General features: G+C 35.5%; 1 protein-coding gene across 4 annotated transcripts in view; it reads left to right on the plus strand.

The window, feature by feature from the left end:
* DZIP3 (DAZ interacting zinc finger protein 3) overlaps positions 1-14,539 on the plus strand; it is a 109,395-nt gene that overhangs the window by 82,417 nt on the left and 12,439 nt on the right. For all 4 annotated transcript variants that reach the window (XR_008374922.1, XM_053565215.1, XM_053565216.1 and 1 more), the window contains 4 exons: positions 9,142-9,238; positions 10,736-10,839; positions 12,480-12,567; positions 13,427-13,528. Coding sequence is in view for 3 of the 4 variants with exons in the window: in XM_053565215.1 (XP_053421190.1) it covers positions 9,142-9,238; positions 10,736-10,839; positions 12,480-12,567; positions 13,427-13,528 (391 nt within the window). In the remaining variant the exon portion in view is untranslated. The remainder of the gene's footprint in view (positions 1-9,141; positions 9,239-10,735; positions 10,840-12,479; positions 12,568-13,426; positions 13,529-14,539) is intronic.

A 14,539-nucleotide genomic window follows, 5' to 3' on the forward strand; every position in this document is an offset into this window, starting at 1 on the left:
TGATGAACACCTTTTCATGTGTTTGTTAGCCATTCATCTGTCATCTTTAGAGAAGGTTCTATTCATATCTCTTGCCCATTGATATATGGGATTGTTGGCTTTTTTCATGTGGATTAATTTGAGTTCTCTATAGATCCCAGTTATCAAGCTTTTGTCTGATTGAAAATATGCAAATATCCTTTCCCATTGTGTAGGTTGTCTCTTTGCTTTGGTTATTGTCTCCTTAGCTGTACAGAAGCTTTTCAGTTTAATGAAGTCCCATTTGTTTATTTTTGTTGTTGTTGCAATTGCCATGGCAGTCTTCTTCATGAAGTCTTCCCCCAGGCCAATATCTTCCAGTGTTCTTCCTATGCTTTCTTTGAGGATTTTTATTGTTTTATGCTTTACATTTAAGTCCTTTATCCATCTTGAGTCAATTTTTGTGAGTGGGGAAAGGTGTGGGTCCAGTTTCAGTCTTTTACATGTAGATATCCAGTTCTCCCAACACCATTTATTGAATAGGGAGTCTTTCCCCCAAGGTATGTTTTTGTTTGATTTATCGAAGATTAGGTGGTTGTAAGATGTTAGTTTCATTTCCTGGTTTTCAATTCGATTCCAAGTGTCTATGTCTCTGTTTTTGTGCCAGTACCATGCTGTCTTGAGCACTATGGCTTTGTAGTACAGACTAAAATCTGGTATGCTGATGCCCCCAGCTTTATTTTTGTTACTAAGAACTGCCTTAGCTATACGGGGTTTTTTCCGGTTCCACACAAAACACAGAATCATTTTTTCCAAATCTTGAAAGTACGATGTAGGTACTTTGATAGGAATGGCATTGAAAAGGTAGATTGCTTTGGGAAGTATAGACATTTTAACAATGTTGATTCTTCCCATCCATGAACATGGTATGTTCTTCCATTTGTTAATATCCTCTGCTATTTCCTTTCTGAGGATTTCATAGTTTTCTTTATAGAGGTCCTTCACCTCCTTCGTTAGGTATATTCCTAGGTATTTCATTTTCTTTGAAACTATGGTGAAGGGAGTTGTGTCCTTAATTAGCTTCTCATCTTGACTGTTATTGGTGTATACAAAGGCTACCGACTTGTGGACATTGATTTTATATCCTCAAACATTACTGTATTTTTTGATGACTTTCTAGGAGTCTTGTGGTTGAGTCTTTGGGGTTCTCTAATTATAAGATCATGTCGTCAGCAAAGAGGGAGAGTTTGACCTCCTCTGCTCCCATTTGGATTCCCTTTATTTCCTTGTCTTGCCTAATTGTATTGGCTAGAACTTCCAGCACTACGTTGAATAGTAAAGGTGACAGAGGACAACCTTGTCTGGTTCCAATTCTAAGAGGAAAAGCTTTCAGTTTTACTCCATTCAGTAAAATATTGGCTGTGGGTTTGTCATAGATAGCTTCAGTCAGTTTTAGAAATGTGCCACCTATGCCTATACTGTTCAGTGTTCTAATTAGAAAAGGATGCTGGATTTCATCAAATGCTTTTTCTGCATCTATTGAGAGGATCATGTGGTCTTTATTTTTGCCTCTGTTAATATGGTGGATAACGTTTATGGACTTGCGTATGTTAAACCAGCCTTGCATCCCTGGGATGAAGCCTACTTGATCATGGTGAATGACTTTTTTGATGATAAGGTGTAATCTATTGGCTAGCATTTTGTTGAGAATTTTTGCATCTATATTCATGAGTGAGATTGGTCTGAAATTCTCCTTTTTGTTTGGGTCTTTTCCTAGCTTTGGTATCAGGTTGATGTTTGCTTCATAGAATGTGTTGGGGAAGATTCCTTCTTCCTCAATTTTTGGAATAATTTCTGCAGTACAGGAATAAGCTCTTCCTTGAAGGTTTGATAGAATTCTGGTGTGAAGCCATCTGGACCAGGGCATTTTTTGGTTGGAAGATTTTTTATTGTTTCTTTGATCTCACTGCTTGAAATTGGTCTGTTCAGGAGCTCTATTTCTTCCTGGCTGAGTCTAGGGAGAGGTTGTGATTCCAAGTATTTATCCATTTCCTTCACATTGTCAAATTTCTGGGCATAGAGTTTCTGGTAGTATTCAGAGATGATCTCTTGTATCTCTGTGGGATCAGTTGTTATTTCCCCTTTATCATTTCTGATTGAGGTTACTAGAGATTTTACTTTTCTATTCCTCGTTAGTCTGGCCAATGGTTTATCTATTTTATTTATTTTTTCAAAAAACCAACTCCTTGTTTCATTAATTTTCTGAATGATTCTTTTGTTTTCAATTTCATTGATCTCTGATTTGATTTTGGAGATTTCTTTTCTTCTACTGAGTTTAGGCTTAGATTGTTCTTCTTTTTCCAATTCCATAAGATCTCTTGTGAGATTGTTGATGCGCTCTCTTTCTGTTTTTTGAATGTAGGCATCTAAAGCGATGAATTTTCCTCTGAAAACTGCTTTTGCAGTATCCCAGAGGTTTTGGTAGCTTGTGTCTTCATTGTTGTTATGCTCAGGGAAGTTAATGATTTCCTGTTTTATTTCTTCCTGCACCCATCTGTTATTCAACAGAAGATTGTTTAATTTCCATGCCTTTGGGTGGGGTCGAGCATTTTTGTTAGAGTTGAGTTCCACCTTTAGTGCCTTATGGTCTGAGAAGATACAAGGTAAAATTTCAATTCTTTTGATTCTGTTGATATTTGTTTTGTGTCCCAGTATATGATCAATTTTGTAGAATGTTCCATGGGGTGATGAGAAGAATGTATATTCTTTATCTTTGGGATGGAGTGTTCTATATGCGTCTATCAAGCACAGTTGTTCTAGGGTCTCATTTAAATCTCTTATGTCTTTGTTTAATTTCTGTTTAGAGGATCTGTCCAGCTCTGTAAGAGGAGTGTTAAAGTCCCCTGTAATTATGGTATTATCAGATATCATATTGCTCAGACTGAGTAAGGTCTGTTTCAAGAATCTGGGAGCATTTAAATTCGGTGCATAAATATTTAGAATTGAAACGTCTTCTTGTTGTATTTTTCCCTTGACCAAGATAAAGTGACCATCTTTGTTTTTTTTGACTTTAGTTGCTTTAAATCCACATGTATCTGAAAATAAGATTGCAACTCCTCTTTTCTTCTGAATTCCATTTGCCTGAAAAATTGTCTTCCAACCCTTGACTCGGAGCCTTAATTTGTCTTTTGAAGCCAGGTGTGTTTCTTGCAGACAGCAAATGGATGGCTTGTGTTTTTTAATCCAGTCAAACAATCTGTGTCTCTTCAGTGGGGAATTCAAGCCATTAACATTTATTGAGGTAATTGATAAGCGTAGTAGTATTCTATTCGTCTTATTTGGTGAGAATCCATTGCTTAGTTTTATCTTTTGCATCAGTGTGGAGGTTAGGTTCTGTCCTTTAATTTCTGAGTTCTTACTTTGCTGCTGATCCATTGTGGTGGTCAGTGTGCGGAACAGGTTGAAGTATTTCCTGTAGAGCTGGTCTTGTTGTGGTGAATTTCCTCAATGTTTGTATATCCATAAATGATTTGATTTCTCCATCAATTTTGAAGCTTAGCTTAGCAGGGTACAGAATTCTGGGCTGGAAATTGTCTGTTTAAGTAGATTAAAGGTAGATGACCATTGTGTTCTTGCTTGGAAAGTTTCATTAGAGAAGTCTGCGGTCACTCTGATGGATTTGCCCCTGTAGGTCAACTGGCGCTTACTCCTGGCAGCTTGCAGAATCTTTTCTTTTGTCTTGACTTTGGACAGGTTCATCACAATGTGTCTTGGAGAAGCTCGGTTAGAGTTGAGGCGACCTGGGGTCCGATATCCCTCTGAAAGCAGTGTGTCAGAATCTTTGGTGATATTTGGGAAATTTTCTTTTATAATATTCTCTAATATGGCTTCCATTCCTCTGGGGCATTCTTCTTCCCCTTCTGGGATTCCTATAACTCGTATGTTGGAACGCTTCATAAAGTCCCATAATTCTGACAGTGAACGTTCTGCTTTCTCTCGCTTCTTTTCTGCCTCTTTTACTATTTGAGTTATCTTAAGAACTTTGTCTTCTACCTCTGAAATTCTTTCTTCTGCATGGTCTAACCTGTTGCTGATACTTTCATCAGCATCTTTAAGTCCCCTAATTGACTGTTTCATTTCCTTCAGCTGTGCTATATCCTTTTTATAGTCTTCATATCATTCATCTCTTATTTGATTCTGTTTTTGGATTTCCTTTTGGTTATTTTCCACTTTATTAGCAGTTTCCTTCATTGTTTCCATCATTTCTTTCATTGTTTTCAACATGTGTATTCTAAATTCCCTTTCTGTCATTCCTAACATTTCTTTATAGGTGGAATCCTCTGCAGTAGCTACCTCATGGTCCCTTGGTGGGGTTGTTCTGGACTGGTTCTTCATGTTGCCTAGAGTTTTCTTCTGATTCTTCTTCATGAGTGATTTCTTTTATCTGTTTCCTTGCCCTAATTTTTTTTTTCACTTCCTCTTGCTCTTTAAGTTCTTGTGCCTGTGGACTAAGGGTTATAGGACCAGAAGGGTGAGAAGGTTGAAGAGCAAAAAGGGGATGAAAGAAAGGAGGACCGGGTGATAACAAAAACAAAGAAAAATAGATAAAGGAGAGGGGGTGGGTAAAAGGAATATTGACAAAAAGAAGAGAGGTACAGATAGAGGGAGACAGAGCAATATAGGTATACAGTAGGGTACTTTGACACAACTTTAAAAAAAAAAACCCACCTTCTGGGTGCCCAGTTGGGTGGTTCCCTTGAGGTCAGCAGCTCTTTGCTAACCTGATCAGACACAGTACCCCACCTCCACCAAGTAGAGAGGAAAGACAAAAATGCTATAAATCAAACCAAAACAAGCAAACAGAAAACTTTACGGGATAAAATTGGGTGGAAAACCAAATAATAGCGGTAGAAACACTAGTAAAAATGAAGTTCTAATTATTGAAAAAGGCAGCAATGGGAAATTATAATTAAACTAGAAAAATTGAGAAAGAAAAAGGATCTGTATGGAAAAGGTTGAAATTAAAAAACAAAACAACATCAAAATAAACAGAAAAAACAACCAAACCAAAAAAAAAAACACAACCAAAAACAAAGCAGTATGTATATGTTATTGAATATTGTCTGGGCAACACGTGGTCTTCTGGGGCATGAGATGTTAATCACAGTTCTGATACTACTGGAGGCTGCTGATTTCTCAAACCCCAGCAGGTAGACACCCTAAATCTCTCCTCAGCCCACTTAAAAGGCACTTTGAACTTGTTCACTTGCTGAGCAGAAGCTTTCCCAGGAAAGTGCTTGTCGCTGGAATCACTGCTGAAGTGGCTATTCACTTACCCAGTGTGCCAAAACTGGTCTCACTCTGCCCCTGAGGGTTAGGGCTGCAAGGCGGCTCAGACCCCTCCCTTAGGCTACTTGGTCGCTGGGTTACCAGCTCCCACCCTATTCTAGCTCTGCGACCCTGAGGGCGGAGCTTGCCGGGGCAGATCGCTCACAATGGCTCCCTGTGACCCACAGCCAAACACTATTAGCTCCGTCTGGCTCAGCAGCTCAGACTGGGGCCCCAGACAACGGCCAAAGTTCTCCGAACTCCTGCTCAGGCTCTCCCCAAGGCAGTTCAACTGAGTGCCAAGTCCAAAGACACCAAAACAGTTCACAGGTAAGGTCTTTCTGGTTTGCAGTCTCGCTGCTACTGAACTTACAGTTGCGGGCGGGTTTAGACGGATTGAACACACGCAACCACTTGCCATTTTTCCACTATTTTAGTCCTCTTCTTGGGGTCCAGAATTCTCTCGCTGACTCCCTGTATCCTCGCAGGGGTGATGATAGGCAGATCCCACCAGCCAGAGATGCCTGGAGTCCTATCTCCCCAGACTCACGGTGCCCAGATGCAAGGAAGCTGTTACTCGGCCGCCATCTTGCTCCACCTCCCCACATTTTATTTTTCATCAGTTGATTGGATATTAGCTTGTTTCCATTTTTTGGCTGTTGTGAATAATGCTGTTATAATCATTTATATGCAGATTTTGTATGAACATATTTCTTTTGGGTGTATACCAAGGAATGGAATTACTGGGTTATCAATAAACTTTATTACTAACTTTTTGAGAACTGCATTGTATTACAGTCCCACTAACAATGTATTAAGGTTCCAGTTTCTCTACCTTCTCACCAACACTTGTTAGATTATTGGTTTTTATTTTACCCATTATATTACTTGTGAAGTAGTATATCACTATTGTTTTGATTTACATTTTCCCATTTATTATATTGAGCATCTTTCATGTGCTTTTTTTGTTTGTTTTTCTATATTTTAATATACTTCAAATGATTTTTCTTTAATGACAGGGTCAATAGCTTTTAGAAGCTTAAACCATTGTCTATTATATTTCAGACATTTAAAAATTTCTCAGCCCTGTCAGACTTTCTCAATCAGCCTTTAAAAGTTTAAAGTCAGCTTCTTAGATTTTCTTCTAATACAAGCCAGATCTTTTAAGATATTCCAGGATTGTCTGACTTTCAGTCATAAGACTAATGTTATAGACACATGTATAAGATCTGTGTGTGTATCTTTGTTGATGTAATATTTACCTTTTCCAAAATCATAGAAGCCTTTTTTATGTTTTCCTTCCTTTCCTTTCATGATAATCATAAACTGTGATAACTATAATGTGCATACAGTACGTAGACACTGTGCATATGTACGTTATATATAATATATTAAAATGTTATAGTACCTTTTGCTTAAAATACAGTTCACAAAATGGTAGAACTGATACAATGACACTACTTTTTTAAAGAGAAGTTGATTGAATCCTTCTGTGGTACATCACTGAACAATTATGATTTTAAACAAAAGTTACACTTCACAAGTTCTTACGTTTTTGTATCATTTTGTATAAAGTCTTCCAAATGAAAATTGGAGGAGAAAGTATATGACATCATGCTTCATGGTAGAGCATGCATGCGCGCGTGCGCGCACACACACACACACACACACACACACATTAGTTTACATATAACTGTGAAAAGCGAGGAGCCCTTGGGGACTAGCCGAAACCCGTGACTGCTGTGTGTGGGTCTGGGAGACCAGTGCATGGACCCAGAAAGCCTTTCCAGAACTTTCTGGCCAAGCACATAGTCAACAGCTCACAGTCAGATTGGGGGCACCCGTTCATGATATACGGCTAGTTGCTGTTTACTAATTCAGGTTGCAGTAGTCTGCATCCAAGACTTACTCCTAATATAGTACAGTGGACCTTTGATTTTTTAATAGCTGAGAAGTTATTTATATTTATTTGTCTTTTATTTTTATATTCATGGAACACAGCAGAGGGTATTTCAATGCCTAGGTTATGATTTTAGCACTTTTTGTAGGCCGTTACTAGTCAGGAAAATTGCCCACATTTTGACATTATTGTCTAAGAAAATATTGGACATTGTTTAAAATGAAAAAAGAGGCATGGTCAAATGAAACATGTGACCTAGAAAACTTGAAGGATATCTTATTTTCACTATTTGAAAAGAATATATTTTATTTTTAGTACTGGGCATAATATATAGCTTTTTATAACTGTATACATTATATAATCTAGGTTGTAATTGTTTTATGTCTTTATTAGACAAATGTCTATTCAAATTCTTGCCTATTTAAAAAATCATATTGTCTTTTTGAAGAAATATGATTGAATTGAATTTGTTGTTGAATTTTAAGAGTTTCTTGTGTGTTTTGAATACAAGTCCCTTATCAGATACATGATTGACAAATATTTTCTCTCATTCTGTGGGTTATATTTTCACTTTTGTGATGATGTTGTTTAAAGTACCAGAGTTTTTGATTTTGATATTAGTTCAATGTTTTTTATTTTTTTCTGTAGGAAAATTTTGTTCAGTATTTAATGACAATAATTAATTCCTCTAATATTTTTGTTTGATTATTTTGTGAGTTTTCTTCCCCTTAAAAAATTCGGCCTTAATGGTATTTACAATATATTGTTATCAATCATCTCATCAATGTTTCTAATAATAAAACACTGAGGATGGCTCTTGTGATGGTCCCTATTTTAATGTTATATTTTCATTTGTTTTCATTAAAGAAAGAAATTGATTTATATTATATAGAATTCTTGGATTTAAGTATAGGAAGCTGAGATGGGATAGACGAAAACAAGGCTCATAGGTAGCTTTTTACATGATTTTGCATGATGTTCTTCATAAACAATGTCCTTACCATCATTCGTCTCCTTTTTGGGTATACCTCTCAAGTTATAGGATTGGCTTTCATTCTAAGGTGTTGAATATGAGCACTGAAATAATCAGTAAAATATTTTAAATGCAGTGATTTCACTTTATGATAGGAATAATAAAAACGTATGTGGTTGCTATTTTGAGAATACAAAAAGCTTATAGAAATTTTATTTTATATGAAGTATATTAATAATGATAATAGCTAACATTTATTTAGTACTTATGTGCCAAACGCAAAGTGCTTTATGTATATTTATCTGAATGAATTTTCACAACAGCTCTTTGAGGCAAGTAATACAATTCTCTAAATTTTTATGTGAGGAAACTGAAATAAACAGAAATTAAGTAACTTGCCATCATAATTTTGCACTGCTATAATAAAATACCATTGACGAGGAAACTTATAAACAACAGAAATGCATTTCTCACAGTTGTGGAGGCTAGGAAGTTCAAGATCAAGGTGCCTGTATGGTGAGAATCTGCTTCCTCATGATGACCATCTCAGAGTAGCCTCACAGGGTGGGGGTGAGGGAAAAGGGAAGCAAGGGAACTCTCTCAGACTTCGTCATTAATCAGTCACCTCCCAATATATCACCTTAGAGGTTAGAATTTTGGTGGGACACAAATATTCAGTCCATTGTACTTGTCCAAGGTTTTATATTTAATAAGTAGAGGAAGATTCATCCTCAGACAACTTGATTTCAGAGCCAAGTTTTAAATCATAACCTCTATCTCAACAACTTTAGAACTTACACATTCTTCAATAGTAAATGATAACAGTAGAGTCAGTGTCTTCTCTTACTTTTATGTGCCATTATACTTTTTTTTTTAGGAAATAATTTCCTACTAATTGTATAATGTATCTTCCTTCTGAATAAGATAAAAAAGGCTGTCCTTGCTGTAATATTGCTGACTCTTTAATAATCATATATTTCAGATCTCAGTGGGAAATGGAGAAACATAATCTGGAAAGCACAATGAAAACATACTTAAGCAAACTGAATGCAGAAACTAGCAGAGCTTTAACAGCTGAGGTAAGATAAAAGGGGCTGTCGGCATGGGATGAGAGGAAAATTTTACCTGTATAATAGCATACTAAAGAATGCTACTGGGGCGGCACCTGTGGCTCAAAGGGGTAGGGTGCCGGCCCCATATGCCAGAGATGGTGGGTTCAAGCCTAGCCTGGGCCAAAAACTGCAAAAAAAAAAAAAAAAAAGAATGCTACTACTAAAGAATTCAAAGTCTGTTTTTGAATAAATAGAAATAAGACATCTTCGGACAAGTCATGGTCTTTGGGGTTTTTTGACTCTTCGGCATATCATATATGAAAATACTTCAGTGGTTTACCCTAATGACTCCAAGAAAGTGTTTTGTTGCAGTATCCGTAGAAAATACAAATATCCTGGCAAAATTCTCATGAAGCCAGGTCACTTAAGCAGAACTTCTAGAATAACATTTTAGTATCTTCTTTGCCTACTATTTCTTATATTGGTCTTCCAAAAATACATACACATCATACACCTCATTGTCAAAAACTAACATACTTTCCAGATTCCCATAGTCACTCAATTTCTTCTAAGTTAACTTAGAACACCACAGCTGGGATCTCTCAAAAGAAATATGATTGTATGTGTGTATGTAATTTTTGCTTATGATACATAATAAGATTCACATTTTTGGAGAGCTTGCTGACATCAAAACCTTTCCTTCTCCATCTTGGTTAAAGCTCTACTTCCTAGCAGTGTACTTGGCATTCCAGAAGTCAACAACCAAAGAATGAAACCTGAATCAAAAATCCCTGAAGAATAAATAGTTTTGGGAAACTAGCTTTAACAAAAGAAAAAGTTACTTTACTTTAAAAGATCAAGTATACTTTCGTTTGTATACTTTGTTTTTAACTGTTTTTTGGTCAAAAGGTCTCTTTCTTCTTCCTTTATTAATTTTAAGAAGGAAGAACTTTCTAATACTTAATGTTTTCCAAGAGTATATTTTTTAGTGACTATTGAGTGATGAATAGTAAAAAACAAAGGCTAAATGATTTTTGCATCAGTAATGATGTGGAAAGGATTCCTGCTATGGGAGGGACATTGAATGAGATGACCTTCAAGGCCTGTTGTACTGTATCTCTCTGTATTGTCTGATTATTTTATTATCTCTTCATCAATGAAAAAAAAAAAAAGAGAGAGCAAGCCTTCTTTTGAGTGATCTCAAACTTAGTTGCATGTTAGAGTTACCTGAGAGCTTTTAAAAATCCCAGTGCCATTTGAAAGATGATTCAAATATGAGTTCAAATTTGAAAACTAATTTTCTAGAAAGCTTATTAACCCAGTAACCACTGAAGAAAGAATTAGAATTGCATATGTGCATGGATCAAAAAGTTTTTGTGATGTATCGTGAATGGTCAAAAGCTTAGGTACTGTTGGAAGAAACTGAAAAAATGGCTTACAATTTACTTGAGTGATTGAGAAGATAATGTTCACTTATCAGAAAGACACTTTCAACTTCTTTCTTTTTTTCTCAAAAACTTGTAGGTGTATTTTCTACAGTGTCGTAGAGATTTCGGTTTGCTTCATCTAGAGCAGACTGAAAAGGAGTGTCTCAGTCAGCTTGCCAGGGTGACTCACATGGCAGCAAGGTAACCTTTCCCACTTTCTTAATGCGTCTTGATCTCTGAGATATTTTCAAGTTTCTCCAGGGTTCAACATATCTGTGATGTGTTTTGCATAGATGACATCAGAGTCTTTGGAGTGAAGAAGATCTTGTTTTTTTAAAACCTCAAAAGTCATTTAGTTACTTTGGTGCTTATACTTCCACCAAAGCAATAAGAAGGTTACTGAGTACAGTAACAGTTGCTGAAAGATTTTTCCCTTCCTCTATAATGAAATAGATCAAAAGTATCAGAGATAGGCATGAAAGATCAGATATTTGCAAAACAAGTTGAATTCTAATTGGATGACTTTTTTCTAATTGTTTTCCCTTCTAGTACTTAATTTTAAATACCTTTGGAATACTCTGAGGAAAAAAATCAATATGAATGCCTAAAATCAGATGTTAAAGACAGTTTTCTGCTGTACTTTTAAATTCTAGTTATTATAGACTAATTTTCAGTATTGTACAGGTTGCATGAAATTCTTAAATTTATAATCTTATAGGCTGTACCTTCAAACCTAAGGAATTAATTAAATTAGAATCTCTGGGACCAAGACATCACTTTTTTGAATGGGTTTCATTTTAATAATCATTGTTCTTTAATGCTAAAGATTCAGAGTCTATGATGTTCAGCAAGATTCCCAGATTATAATGACAAGCATTCAGGTTAGGGAAATACTGTTATAAATGCTCATTCTTTGTTAATAGGAGAAAAGATGCTCTATAAATAAGAATATTACAAAGCCTCATTATCTGAGATAAATTTAAGTTATAACTAGTTCAGCTTTATAAAACTGTTGAACTAAGTCATACTGAAGTGGAGATGTTATGACATACAGAACCTTTTGAAAGGCCATATGAAGTCTTTCTTTTAGAGATGGTAAACTATGAGACTTCAAAGTTGTTGCTATTTTGGTTAAGTAATTTGGTGGGCCTGGGTTAATACAGCTACTGTGTACAGTTTATGCACTATGCAAAGCAGCAACCTCATTCATCAACAAAGAGGAGATGCTTCTTTCTAATTTGCCCTCCCAGAGGCAATTTGTTTTTCTAGTTTGCAAAGGAACTATGTAAGCCAACCACGGCTCTGTGATGTCAAAATTAGTATGTGTTGTATGTACAACAGATAGTCCAAAACTTGCTTCCAAGATGGGTCAACATTTTTGTGAATGCCCCTGCATTAGATAACAAAGGCAATTCCCTTGGCAATTCCCAAGGCAATTGGCCTTGTCTGCTTCCCTACTTCATTAGAATTACTCCTGAACAAAGGTTCTATAATATGTCCTAAAAAAGTATTGCCAACATAAAAAAAATGTGGTATTTTGCAAGCATAAATTATATTTGCTCTTGAAAGAAAAGAATTCTTACACACATAGATTACTAGTTTTTGTTTTCATTTTTGTGGGGGGTTTTTTGTCTGTTTTGGGTTTTTTTGCATTTTTATTTTGTTTAATTATAAGCCTTCTGTATATCTTTGTGTCCATTTGAGGTAATTGTTGGTAATAGGTGTAATTTTGTTGTTTGATGTTATTTATACGTATGCTAGAAAACATAATGGAAATTTTTGAAAGTCTAATGTTAGATAAAAGGAAAATGCTTTCTCTTGTATCTCCTTTTCTCCATCAGCAACCTAGAATCACTTCAATTAAAAGCTGCAGTGGATAGTTGGAATGCTATTGTGGCGGACGTTAGAAACAAGATTGCATTCCTTAGGGTAAGTCCTAAAGTACATTTCAAGTCAATTGGCTAAATATCACAGATGATATAAAATTGGAGACATCTAACTTTAAAAGCAATTAATAGAGAAATTTAAGTAAAAACATTTTTTTCCTTTCACTAATCAAAGTTTATTTTTTTTAATTTGAGATTGATTATTTGCATGTAATTAATTAGAGATAGCATTCTAAACTCAGCAGTCTTTTAGATCCTTAGTCCAGGAAAACATAAACTGAAAACTATGCCTCACACCTAGTTTTCCTAGAATTTCAAAGTTTACTCTACTCCAACCAAAACTAAATGTCTTGACTTTGTCTGAGTAACACTGTATTTACAGAATTAAAAGGAAGATCAAGTAGGCCTATATTCTTAATCTTAATTTTTTTATAATTATTCCATAATGCAAAACAATAAATTCTTAATTATTGATTTAATAGAATTAGGATGATGCTAAAGTTAATCTGAAAAGATAACCCACTGAATACTTATTAATTAATTTGGTTTGGGACTCTTTTTACAGGTAGTATATGTGGCTTCTTAAATCTTTAGTTTCTTTTTTCACTTGGTATCTGTGGTTTCTACTTCAGAGCTGTAAACACTGGGAAAATTTTCACACAGTTTGGTGAATTATGGCTCTGTTTTTTTGTCAATTGACATTTTTTAAAATATGACTATTTACATGTGTAGATAGTAACTCATAGAATTATTTTTATATCAGAGCTGTTTTTTATTATTCCTGCTGTAGGTTAGGAACCACTGTTCTATATTATATTATTCAAAACTATATCAAGTATTTCCATATGCTGTTTCTATAAAGTTGATTGCGTTCTAAAACAGTTTTACTCTTCTTCCACCAGACACAGTACAATGAACAAATAAACAAGGTAAAGCAAGGGTTTGCCTTGAGTACCTTGCCTCCAGTTCAGCTTCCTCCACCACCACCCAGTCCTGAGATATTGGTAAGAAATAAGACATTCTGAAAAACTGACAGTTTTTTCTTCATTTTGACAAAATGGTAAGGGCTATACTACACTGAATATGCAGCATGTTTCCTGTGTGTTCAAAATGGGATAGACACACTATGACCATACCTACTAGTTACCAGATGGTATAATTAGTTGGCTGGCTCAGCTGAGGCCTGGACAGTAGGTTGTGTCACTGGATGTTAGGGATGAGAGTGATAGTCCCTCTCATTTATCCATCAATCTCACCTATACCGTGGGAAATATAACTGATGAATACTCAGAATTCCCAATGCCATCATGTTACCACTAGATAAGTGAAGCATTTCAACATTATACCCTAGAAGGCTGGACTTTACCCCTCCACTTATACTTTAGACTTTCTTTCGCTTAAGTTTTATGTTCTATCATACCCTCAACAGCAAGGATAGCTTCCATTTATACCCCTTCTTTGTTGGTTGATAGGTGCCAGTGGATCTTAATCAGATAGACTATTCTCTATGCTATCCTATTTATGTTACCCTTCTCAGAAACATCGTACCCTAACCCAGTAAATTCACCCAGCTTTTCAAAAGACCTTTTAGGATGGTATCATTAGGTGATAAAATGATAATAAAGTATAAGATATTTGTGGACAGATGACTTTTGGTATCAGGACTCCTTCTTGTAGTAGAACTCTGAAAATGTTATCTCAGAGAACTTAATATAAAAAAGAACTTAAAAATTATATGGTTGAATGGAGCTATACTATGTATTTCAAAAGCAGCATCTAGAGCTAAAAGAATTCTATGATATACATTATGGTCTTTAGTTTAGAATGATACTATTGCTTTTATATTTTTGGTCAATTCAGTTTCTATAGGAGCAGTATTTATGAACATTATTATTCTAGACTTGGATCATCATCATACCAAACCACCCTGATAAGGAATGTGTTAAGTCACCGACAGAGAAATCCCTGCAGTAGCATGTATTTTGTGTAGAATGTCCAAATACCTGGACCTTTTC

This window comes from Nycticebus coucang, chromosome 16 (assembly GCF_027406575.1).
Source record: "Nycticebus coucang isolate mNycCou1 chromosome 16, mNycCou1.pri, whole genome shotgun sequence".
In the NCBI taxonomy this organism is placed as follows: domain Eukaryota; kingdom Metazoa; phylum Chordata; class Mammalia; order Primates; family Lorisidae; genus Nycticebus; species Nycticebus coucang.